The sequence below is a fragment of the Impatiens glandulifera genome, chromosome 1, assembly GCF_907164915.1.
Source record: "Impatiens glandulifera chromosome 1, dImpGla2.1, whole genome shotgun sequence".
Classification (NCBI taxonomy): Eukaryota; Viridiplantae; Streptophyta; class Magnoliopsida; order Ericales; family Balsaminaceae; genus Impatiens; species Impatiens glandulifera.
The window spans coordinates 8,946,092-8,959,220 of record NC_061862.1 but is presented as its reverse complement, the minus strand read 5'-3'; the positions used below and the strand labels follow the sequence as shown (position 1 = coordinate 8,959,220).

The 13,129-nt window shown below is 30.3% G+C and overlaps 1 protein-coding gene across 1 annotated transcript; it reads right to left on the bottom strand.

The window, feature by feature from the left end:
- Nucleotides 1-897: 897 nt before the first annotated feature.
- LOC124940548 (mitogen-activated protein kinase kinase kinase 20-like) lies at nucleotides 898-1,758 on the bottom strand. Its single transcript, XM_047481107.1, has one exon. The coding sequence runs from the start codon at nucleotides 1,756-1,758 to the stop codon at nucleotides 898-900; it is 861 nt and encodes a 286-aa protein (XP_047337063.1).
- Between the last annotated feature and the right edge of the window lie 11,371 nt (nucleotides 1,759-13,129).

Below are 13,129 nucleotides of genomic sequence, written 5' to 3'. Positions count from 1 at the left end.
AAAGTTCTTCTTGATCCACTTCTGATTAGATAATGTAATATACTTGATTAAATAACAAAATGTAGGTGACATATACTTGTATTACAAATAAAATGAATATTATATATTTAAAAAAAAACAGAAAGTAAAAAACAAAGATTATTAGTCATAATTTTCTCTTAAAGTTAAGGTATTCTAACTAATTAACAACCCATAATTTAAAAACTATTAAATTAAATGTTATTAAAGTTTAATATTAAAAAAGGGAGATCGTGTTTCATTCTAGTTTTAACTATATTATTAATATCAATTTGTTATTTATTGTATTATATTAAAATGATAATAATAATTATTATGACTTATTATTATATTTTGTTCTTAATATTATAACTAATTTATTTAATATATGATTATCTTAATTTGTAAAAATAAAAAAATAATAATAAAGATCACCTATATATTGATTGGTTTAGAGATTTTTTTTAAGACTTTGGAGCAAATTAGTTGTATTTTTGTTTTCTTTTTTTAACCTACTTTTTCATATTACCAGCTTAAAAGATTATAATGCTAATTTTATGTATTAAAAAAATTATAATAAAAAAAATAAAAACAGATTAATAAGGGAATAAAATAATAATAATAATAATAATAATGTAATATATAAAAACGAATAAAAACATTAAATAACAATTAATGATCTCCTAAAAATCAAATTTCTTCTATATCCACTCCTTATCAATATCTAAAATCTATAATATCTAAAATCTATAAACAGATAAAAAATAAAAAGTTTCAAGAACTAAATAATTAAATCAATATTAATTAAATCAATATTAAGACTTCTAATCCTTGTTTCATTGATCAATAAAAAATGAGTTTCTTTCGTGGAAGAATGCATGAGGATGAGTAATCACCAAATCATATGTGCTCCTCTTCATTTTGTCTCGATACAAAGGGATGGTTAAGAAGCAAATCTACCGTCCATCGTTCTTTATAATCCCTAACAAGACATCTCGAAAGAAAATCACGAGCCAAATATGAAACTTCATCTTTTGGGATTTCCGGTACAATATTACATACTCCAATTATCGAAACCATATTCAATTTTCTAAATTTATTTCCCCACGCTCTTTTTCCAATAAGCATCTCCAAAACCGTAATCCCAAGTGCCCAAATATCCGCCGAACAACTATAATATCCATCCGCTATCAATTCTGGCGACATATACTCTTGAGTACCTCTAATGGATGAAATGACAGTTGGAGACTTCACCGCAATCCCAAAATCAGCAATCTTCACAACTCCATCAACCATCAATATATTATCCGGTTTGATATCACAATGTGCGTAACTCAAGTTGTGAATTGTTTCTAAACCTAGCAATATTCCTTTGACGTAGAGTCTAACCTTCTTCTCCGGCAATCCAACTCCAGTGAAGATCCGAGATGACATATCCCCGCCAGAGGCATATTCGATAAACATGTCGTGCATAAGCTTGCCATCTTCGGTGTTTATAGAAGAGTCGAAGCCATAAAAGTGAATTATGTGTGGGTGACGTTTGAAGAGAGAAAGTATATCCCTTTCGTGGTAAATCACTTGTTTAACCTTGCATGTTTTAACGGCCATGAGTTTAGGAAGAACAAGCGATAGACAATGTCCGGGGACTGGACGTGCTTCGCAAACGATGCATCCATAAGAACCTTCAGCAATAACCTTGCCTCTTTCCCACCAGGCCACCGGAGGAGGAGAATGATCAGTATTAGAATTCTTGTCCGACATCAATTAATATTCTAGAATCTATTTTGAGTTGAAACTTTTAGTAGAGAAGAGAATAATGAATGACTCTCTAAAACAAAAGAAACCAAATTTATAATCAAAACTCTCCTACAAATTCTCTAACTAATCATGCTAATTATTATATTTTAATTATATATAATATAATTAGAGAAGAAAAAGGATTTGTTGTTTTTCTTTATAAGGGTATATTATTTTAAAAATAGTTTTTTAGTTGTTGTGATACAATCAAAAACATATAATTAATAATATAAATGAAAACAATACTTATTTACTAAAAAGAATATTGTATATGTGAGTGTTAATTTTTGTAAAAAAAAAAAAAAAAGTTAGTTTTTAACAAAAATCACTAGATGTTATTTGAAAACTAGGAAATGTTATTCATATTATATGAAAAATAAACTAACCTAGAGAAAAGTTAGGATGATTATTATGATTTTGAAAGTAAGAAGTAAACAGTTAATATATTATTATAGATAATGTAATATCTTATTAATGTATATTATTTTAATTTTAATAATGTATTGATTTATTTACTAAAAAAACAAATTATAGTTGTGAGTATTTATCTCAAAAGTTAGTTCTTAACTAAACCACTAAATATTATTTGAAAACTAGGAAATGTTATCCAAATTATTTGAAAATTAAACTAACCTAGAGAAAGTTAAGCGGATTATTATGTTTTTAAAAATAAGAAATAAATAATTAATATATTATTATAAATAATGTAATATCTTATTGTATAGTATTTTAATTTTAATAATGTATTAATTATTTTAATTGCATTATTTTTTGAAATTATTAGTTTATTATATATATTATAAATAATAAAATAAAATAAAATAATTTAAAAAAAAATACAATACGCTAATTTGAGTTAATTAAATATTTATATATTTCCTCTGTCTTTCTTTTTCATTAATTAAACCATTTAAATTTATTTTATTCCTAAATTTTATATTAATTTTTTTTATCTTCCTTTTTTATATCCATTTTTATTTCTCTAAGTTCTAAAATTCTCATTTTTCAATTTTTTAAAACTATTTTAATATTTTGTGAATGATTTCTTTATTTTTAATTTAATATTAACAAAAATAAAATTAATAATTTTTTTATTTAATTTTTGATTCATGACTTATAATAATAATAAGGAATATTGTTTTGTTTAATATTTGATTATTACTTTTTTTTGTTGTTTAATGAATGAGATAAGTCACTATTATATCCAATTATTGAGACTAAATAATTTTAAAATAATTAGTAATCAATGTTAATATAAGAAAAAGACATAAAAAAGAATAAAGGAATAATAAGAAATTTATGAAAAATATAAAAGTAGAGAGTTGATTAATTAATAAAAAAAGAAAAAGAAAATATCTTAATATTTAATTAATAAATATATAAATTAAAAATAAAAATTAACTCTATTTACTAAAAAAAAAAAGGTTAAATGAGCATATTTTTGATAGTACGTAGGTTTAAATGATCTTTTATTAATTCATACGTCTAAGTGAGCTAGTTGTTGAGTTTTTTTCTAAGATAAATTATTCATATAGGTTGTCTTGAAAAACCTTGATAAATAACAACAAAAGACAAGAAAGAACAAGATCAACCAGTCATACCAACAATTATGGTTTTTTGTTGGACCGACTTAGAAATTCAGAATACAGATCTTCACCGTTTAGAACGTAGCTTCAGAAATAATCAACAAGCTGCCAACATTTGAAATTAATTAAACACTGCAAACTTCAATAAACATAAATATTCTCCAACTACTACCTCAAACTCATGAATATATTTTTGTTATGCTCTCTCTATCTTAATGTTCTCAAACCCAAATAACCAAGATGAAAATATAATGTCCCTTCTTATTATATATCGTCGACCTAAATAAATCCCACACCAAGTTGGGTCTCTCCAACTAGGAGGACAAAACCCAACAAACTCTCAAGACCGATTAGTTGAAGGGTAATGTCAACCCGACAACCGAGCGACGGAACTCGAATTTGTTTCGTGACAACATCTTTGTTATCATATTTGATCCATTATCATATTTATTTGCAAAAAAATCTTTACAACCAACTGAGCCTTATATCTCTAGGTTGTGAAGTATGCTCATCTTATTTCAATCGATAAAACCATCGATTTTTCAAAACCTTCTTACCCTTAGGCAACTTTGTTAGCTCAAAAGTGTTATTCACACAATAGATTGCATATCATCCTCATTAATTCCTTTTTATTTTCACTTTCTAATGCTTCTTGAAAACTCTCAGGTTTTTCAACATAAGTGAAAAATACATACTATTTATTGAGTATCTAATTGAATGATATCTCTCTCAAGTAGATCGTCTTAGTTTATTAGAAGACATAGACTCCTCAATATTTTCATTACATTGCTCATTTACATTTCCAATATTAAGTTCATTGCTAGAGCCAACATCAACAAAATCATTAATATTTAAAGGGTTGACAACATGTAAATCAATACCTTGATTTTTAGTTTGATCGTTGTTTGGATTAATTTTAACCATCTTCTCGTTTACTTAAGTGGGAACAACCCCGTCCACCTTGTCGATACTTTCATTTGTATAATCCTCCATAAATACGGCAACACAACTACGAATAAAATTCTTATTAATCTGATGCTGGAATTGGGAAAGCCCTAGAAGTCAAAGAGATAGGGTCAAATTAATGAATTGTGGTGGAATTCAAATAGTCACTTCTTAGAGATTAGTCATCATAGTATTTAATTATCTAGTATTAAAGTTTATTTACTTCTTTTTGGGGAGTTGTCTTGCACGTATACGCATTCCAATGATAGAAGAAGAGGATGAACCTTTAAATGACCTAACTGAGAAAGATTTGTATTTTTAGGACGTGCTTGGGAAGGAGTTACTTGAGAAGGAGCTACTTGAGAATGAGCCGTCTAAGAAGGTTTTCAAATTCTACAATACATATTATTAACCGAGAATTACAACATGAACTCACTTCAAGTTATAGAAGCCGTTATTGATCCTCTTTACAAGGTCATACACTACCATTAAGTGCTCAGAAAAGCTTTAACAAACAACTTATACAAGAATAAACATTACCAACGAAGACAACAACATCCTCCCAACGTAGACAACAACATTTCTCCCACCAAAGACAACATTCCTCCCACTGAAGACATCAACAACGAAGAAAACACTCAATCGAATGAAGAAACATCCACACAATGCCTCTCAATTGTACAAGAGGTAGTTTCTCTTACACTAATTCAAGTATTGAGAATGCCAAAAGAAGCAATGGCGGCTCCTCGACCATCACAACCCAAAAATAGGCTGATAAAATTGCCTAATGCATTGAAATCCCCCTATTTCACCGAAAATTTTAAGGATGTAGAAGATTGACTATCAAGAAGAAGTTACTTACGGGTTTGATATTTGTAGAAGGACGAGACCTAGAGTAATATTTTCTGTTCACACTTCTTTATATAGAAAAATTAAAATTCTACCTCATACTGAAATATGTTATGTAGGGAAATTTTATTCCAAACTGAAAAACTCCGTTTGATGTTGACGCGAGTGGACTTCCTCAGCTTGGAGAATGAAAATTGGGTAGACAATGTAATACTTGATGTTTGAGCGTTTATCTTGAACGTAAATTGTAGACAACAACCAAGGTCTGAAAACAAAAAGATTTACTTTACGACAATGGCTAGTGTAAGCTCTACTAACACTACTGTTTTATAATTTTTTTTATTAGTGTTATAATACTCTCTACTGTAAATAATCATTAATCAACAATTCATTCGAGTCAAGGGTCAATGAAGAAATGATACATCTGGAAATTTCAAAAGCATACATCAACAATGCAGACCTTAAAAGTAAATCTCTCATTTAAAACGATTCACAACAACATGCAAACCTCTATCAATATTTTATTTTTCTGCACATTTTTTCCCGTATGTATAAGCGAACATTTTTACTTATAGTTTTCTATAACTTCCTCGAGGACGAAATACAAATAATTAACAATAGGAAGTTGAATTTACCATTTAAGAATAAATATCATGTCATCCTAGATTTGGTAATACTCAAATCTTCTCTTTTTTATCATTTGAGAATAAATATTTGTTACTTGACATAATTTCATGTTAAACATTTTATATAGGAGGCAATTTTTCTCAAATTTTTGAAGACCACAGACTCCCCTATTGTTGATAAGATCTCAAAATTCAAATTACATTTGTTGAAAATGTCATGGCAGGATAACAAAAATTATAATAATTGCGGAGTTTTCTGTATGAGGCATATGGAGGCCTTTATCGGAGACAACAACAAATGGAAGTGTGGCTTCACCAAAAAAATGACAAATAAATAAATAAAGTCATTGAGGTTAAATTACATTGTGTCTATCCTCGACTCCGACATAAATGATTTATGGAACAATGTCAAAGCTAGTTGCATGGAAATGTTAAATACTTTTCAAAATGTATAATAAATGTAGTTCACAATTTGACATTATAAATCGTATTATATATATATATATATATATATATCATTTTCTTATAATGTAAAAGTATCAACTATTCAGAATTATAAGCGTAAATATAATAAATTATCATGTAAAACTATCAATTAATAAGAATTATAGACAAAAATATAAAAAGTTATTATGTAAAACTATCTTTTATTCATCAATATAGGAAAAATTATAAGAAGTTATCATGTAAAATTATTAATTATTAAGAATTATAGACAAAGATAGAAAAAAGTTATCATGTAAAACTATCTTTTAGTCATTAGTATAGATGTAAATCAAATAAGTTATCATGTAAAAGTATTAATTATTAAGAATTATAGGCAAAAATAGAAGAAGTTATCATGTAAAACTATCGTTTATTCATCAGTATATGTGTAAATAGAAGTTATCATGTAGAAGTATCCATTATTAAGAATTATAAACAAACATATAAGAAGTTATCATATAAAATTATCTTTTATTCATCAATATTTGCGTAAATAGAAGAAGTTATCATGTAAAAGTATAAATGATTTTTTTTGGGGATTTAAAGGAAAAATAACTAGCATGACACCCCGCTTAAACTCAAAGCGCTTCCAGGTGAAATTAAACCCGTGATCTTTTAGTCTCTTAAGTCGATTCTTACCACTGAGCTACCTTGGTGGGTAAGTATAAATGGTTTGACATGATTGTGTAAATGATTTTGCAAGCATTTATACTTTATATATATATATATATATATAAGCATTTTAAATTGTATTATGAATGATTTTTACAAGTATTCATACTTCTATTAACGTTGTAAATAGAAGTGAAACATGCTTCACTCGATAGTGCTTGCTTCACTTCTGTAAGAAACGTAAATAAAATTCCATGCATTGTGAATTAGGTTTTACATTAAGGTATAAATGTTTTACATTAATGTGTAAATGGATTTACATAAAATTTACAGGCATATATTTCAGTTCTTAAGCATTTGAAGTCGTAATTCTTCTATATAATTCGGTTTTCAAGGATTATAACTCATTTTTATTACATTAATCAAGCATTATGAATGATTTTAACAAGTTTTATAATAATATTTTGTTTTTTTAAGAAGTTCAGTAAATCACATTAGGCCTTTAGTAGGATTTACATCATGAATGTATAAATACTTTTACATGAAGGTATAAATACTTTTACATGAATGTATTAATGATTTTATATGAAATTACAAGCATATATTTCAGTTTTCAAGCATTTTAAGTCGCAATTCCTCTATATAATTCGGTTTTCAAAGATTAAAACTCAGTTTTTTACATTAAATCAGGGAATTTGGTAACAGAGAAACTAGACTACTTTAGTTCACTATATTCTTAAATTATCTTAATAACGTAACATTAATGGTTAATCATATAAGAGCCTAAATTATTTTTAATAGACTCATACCTACATTAGTTGACTATCATTCTTAAATTATCTTACTATTGTAACATTAATTGTTAATAATGTAAGAGTCTTGAGCCCAATCTCAAGAACTCTTACCATAATTTAATTAATCAATTCAAGACAGAATTAGATCCAGTAAGCACAACAAAATAGTCATCAATATTATGGATAGGGCTTCCCTTTGCACTACATCAAACTCTGGGTTGATCCCCTCTTCTAGCCTAGCGACAACAAAATGTGGATATGCCCCAAGCCTTCATGAGGCCCTGGGTTCGAACCTGTCAGGCGGCAAGTTATGCGCCTAGTTAAATGGTTAAGTGTGTTTGCGGGCTATGTACTTAACCTACGTGGATTAGCCGCACTCTATAAGAGCAACAAAACCCAACGTTCTCAATACAAAACTCCGGGCTGGTCCCGAACAACCCGAATTTGTGGGGCCTATGCAAAATAAAAAATAAATTGAGGGGTTCTAGGCGCATTGGTTGCCTTACCCTAAGGCCGACGTTGATCTAACTCTAAAGCCAAGCGAACCAAAATCCATATAACTTGCGATCTCAAATTATTGCAAATTCAACTAACAATTTGCCTTAGAGACAATTTATTTACATATTTTGTTATTTTCTTTATATTTCACGTGTAATTACTTTAATTAATTTTTAAAAAATAAAAAAATATATAACATAAAATATTATTTTCAACAAAAACACATACAAAAAAAATATTTTTGTAGGACTCGCTTGGTTCGTTTCTTTATTCTCATTTCATTTATTATCATTATTTATATTTAAAAAAGAAATACAAAATATATACAATACAAAAAAACTCATTTCTAATAAAAATAATTTAAATAAGGGTTCATTTATATTTTATTTCATTTTAAACTAAATTCTTTTAATTTTTTAAGTATTTTTATTTTTCGAGCTTTAACTACTCATGCATCATGCATAGGTACTAACATTTTTTTATTTATTTTAGATTTAGGACATAAGATATAAACGTATGCCTTAGTAATAAAATAATAAAAACTATACACATGTTTAGGTTTGTATTTACCTTTAAATACATGCCCTATGATTGAATGTATATATAATGTGTACAATAATATTCTTTTAAATAGCCAAAAGTTTAAAGTAGAGAACAATAGTGAATGGGCATGTGAGACATAATATCGATGCCCTTTATAAGTGTAACTAAGCAAGGACCGACCCTAGGGTAATCCATCTATATGGGCTACCCATTTAATAAAAAACTAAGAAATTTAGTTAAATTTACTAGTTTTTTAAATATAAAATAGTTTAGCGTAGTGGTTGAGATTGAAAATGATAATTTTTGTTTAATTATGAGTTCAAATCTCACTTTCAAAAATATACATTTTTTAACTACAAGTATGGCAGCCCAAAAAAATTTACATTTTTTTTTACTTGGGGATATGGCAAGCCCAAACTCGGGGCTCACAATGAACCAAGAACAAAATATTTGAAATGTGTCTAAACACGCAAAATATTTTTCTTTTCTAATTTCTTGAGATGTAAATTAGGTGTTGACTCTAATAAAGTCAAAGCTAGTCTAAATCAATATTTTTAAATACACTCTAATCAAACTTATCATCTTGGTTACTTATTTCACTCGAGAGAAATGTAAGTTATGTAGCACGACTATCGAGTTCAAAAAGCTCCTTTTCAGAAATGGTTGATTTTTGACATTACAATAATGAATAAAAATTCTAAGTGAAGTGCGATCTGTGCGATCAATGTGCCGTGTGCGCCACGATATGCCAACAATATTGTCCCGGTCGTAATCGTCGTTGAAGAAACCCTCGGTCGCAGTCGCAAAGAAATCACACACCGTTCGTTGTCGTGCAAACTAGGCGATCTGTGCGATCCGTGTGTCGTGTGCGTCGCAATTTCATCTCTTGGTCGAAAGGGTCGTCTTTTTCGCAGAAATCTACTAACTCTTCTCGTCCTATGTGTACTATAAAGTTGTTAAAAGCTTCGCTAACACGAATTTGTCCGTATCGGCCACTTTAAATATGACTTTTGCAAACATCGTAGCTTCAGCGGTACGGGCAATTCCCTCTTTGTCAACAGTTGATATAAGCCCGACCAACTCTCTTAATCGGGCAATGGGTGAATCCAACACCTGCTACCCTGATACTAAGAGAGAAAATACGAATGTAACTAACCTCCACAAAGGCTCAGGAGAGAATCTCACGAATATCCTCTTTGAAAATCATGGATCTCTAAAGCTAGGAGGAAATGGTGGAGATTAGACTAACGTGAGCAAGAGCAATAATAAGGATTTTGCAGTCAACACGCCAGGTATGCATGTTTTCTACTAATCCCAATAACACTCATGAGATGAATGCAAATGATAATAGAACTGTTAGTGGAATACATGCTGATAGCCTAGATTGTGATAGTCTAGGACATGCTCTAGGAAAAGATAGAGTAGTTCTGGAAAATAGTTTAGGAAATAAAAATGCACAGATTATTAACTCGGATTCCAATGAGAATCAAATTCAATCTGAAACTATTAAGATACCTGACTCAGACGAAGAAGCGGGGAAAGTAATCCAAAAATAATTGGAAAGAGAAAGAATTAATGCAGAAAATTTGGGTGAAACAGAAAAAAAGCATAGAACGACAGCGAAAGCATTGAGTAAAGAAACAAACCCAAGGAAATGGAGGGTCAGTTTTAATGAAAGGGCCAACCTGAAAGGTCTTAGAAATCAGATAATGAAATTATTGATACAGGGTAAGAAAGGTCAAATCGTTTTAAGTAAAGAGAAAAGTAAACAGTACATAGAGCAACTCAACCTGCATTACTTATAAGACTGTAATCTCCTAAAAAAAGAGGAGTACGATACTATTGTGAGTTGGTCTGTTGAAACTTTGAGAGAGCTCTCTAAATGCCCCAAAACCAGAGTCTACTTCATCAAAAACAATTCTAATTGGAATGCTGACCAGGTCTGGAAGAAAACTGAAGAAAAGAGAAAAACTTAAGGGAATGATCAGAAAATGGAACAAAAGTAGAGTAAAGATCAGAAAATAGGGCAAAACCAGAGTAACGAGCAGAATGAACAATAAAAACAGAATGCATGACAGAAGAACAAAAGGGAAACAAAAACTGACAACCCAGTTCAAGAAAGGGGAAAGATTTTCCTTGGAGTATTTAAGCCAAATGTTGAAATTACCGGTTCCCCATTTGAATTCAAACTACCCACGAAGTTGAGGAAAACTGTGTAAAGTCATGGAAAAATGTCATAGTGGGAAATTTCATCGGAAGAAACAAGGTGCCATTTCTAGTAACCAAAAAAACCCTAATGGAACAATGGGGTGAAATGGTCTAAAAAAGGTAACATCAAGCATTCATGACTTGTACTTTCTCAAATTCAAAGAAGGATCAAATCTCGAAAGTATTTTGATCAACGGGCGCACATTTATTGGGAAAAACTACATGAAACTCGAAAAATTGGCAGAAGGTATGAACATCTTCAGCAAGCCCAAAGAAATTGCGCAAATCTAGTTCTAATTGCGCAACATCTCTCCCCACATGTATAACCCTGAAGCATTAAGTCACTTTGCGAGCCTATTGGAAAGTCCACTCTACATGGACCCAACTATAGAAAAAGGTGAGCATATGACTTATGCTAGGTGTGCATTGAGATACACCTGAGATCAAATCTTCCATACCAGATGACGGTAACAGACAGAAAAGGTGAACCCACAATTATGATAATCTTATATGAGTGGAGGCTGAATAGATGCTTTAACTGTAACACATTCGAACATGTCTGTTACAAGCGCCCGAAAATGATTGAAGAAGAAAGGAAGAAGAAGATCGAGCAAGAGACAAAAAAGAAACAAAAAGAAGAACATGAAAGGTTGGAAAAGGAAAAGGAGGAGAATGAAAGACAGAAAGAGGTTACTAAAGAATCAAGATTGAGTAAGCAGAAGGATCAAGATAATGAAGGAAATTCAGAATAGGGTTTTGAAGAACAGGGGAATGAAGATAGAGTGGTAAGAGATTCAGAATCAAAGACTAAGAATGAAGAGGTAACAAAGAAACTTGACCTGGAAGAAAGAATCAACACCGAAGAGGCTTTGGAAAGGGAAAGCATGGGAGAAAGCAAGAAAGGGGAAGTGGGTGAAGGAAATGGGAAAGATAAAGCAGAAGCAGTTGAATCGGGTGAAACTGTGCAATCTCCAACTCAGAAGAAGGTTGACTAGAGAAACACGAAAATCTCAAAACAACAAGGTAAGCAAATTAAGGAAAATACAATTCCTTATAGCCCTGTTATATGAGAAAAACAGAAAGGAAGAAAAGGGAAGGGAAAGGGAAGTAAAACTGGAACATATTCTTTTCATTAATGAACTTAATGACATGAAATATTAGAGGGTTAAATGACCCTATAAAGAGAAGAGAGGTTAGAAGAATAGCAGAAAAGAATAAAATAATAGTATTTGGAATTCTTGAAACAAAAGTCAGACAAAGTCAAATAGAGAACGTTGTCTAGGGTTGCTTCAAAGAAGAATGAGAATTTATTCATAACTCTAATGGGGTTAAAAGCAGAATATGGGTAACGTTGTCTAGGGTTGCTTCAAAGAAGAATAAGAATTTATTCATAACTCTAATGGGGTTAAAAGCAGAATCTGGGTAGGATGGGATAAAAGAAAAGTTGAAGTCAAGAAATTTTTTGAAAGCAAACAAGTTATTTTGACAGAGGTTATCAATCTGGTGACAAGGGTAAAAATTCTTCTTTGCGGTAGTATATTTAAGAAACTCTGGGACAGAGAGGAAGAAACTTTGGAATGATTTGAGAAGAAGAATTACGGACGACGAGCCATGAGTTATTATGGGAGATTTTAACGTTACAAGATTCAGGAATGAAAGAGAGCTTGAGACAGACATAACACAAGACATGCAAGATTTCAATGAATGCATTCGAGACATAAGCTGCATTGAACCGTATTCCTCAAGTAATCTATTTTCATGGTCAACGTCAAGAGGGGCGGACAACATGCGAAAAATCAGAATTGATAGAGGCCTGGTGAATGAAAAATGGGTGGAGCTTTACCCAAGAAGCCAAATCCAGGTTTTGCAACTAGGTATCTCTGATCAATATCTTTGAAATTCTTTTGGGAGGGGGAGAAAAAACAGAAAAGACCCTTTAAGTTTTTCAACTTCTAGATGAAAGATGAAGAATTTAATGAAATCCTTAATGAAACTTGGAACATCAGAATAGTGGAACATAGATGTTCAGAGTTTCTGAGAAACTAAGATTACTAAAAGGGAAGCTGAATAAGCTAGACCGGAAAAAATATAGTGGGATTTGTAAAAGAGTAGAGGAAGCTAGAACAAAACTAGAGGAAACACAAAGTAAGGCACTGAGAGCCCCGAATCTACCTTATAACAGGGAAGA

Bases quoted from the DNA above. Each gene is read 5' to 3' on its own strand.
- LOC124940548 (XM_047481107.1), bottom strand. From the start codon at position 1,758: ATGTCGGACAAGAATTCTAATACTGATCATTCTCCTCCTCCGGTGGCC.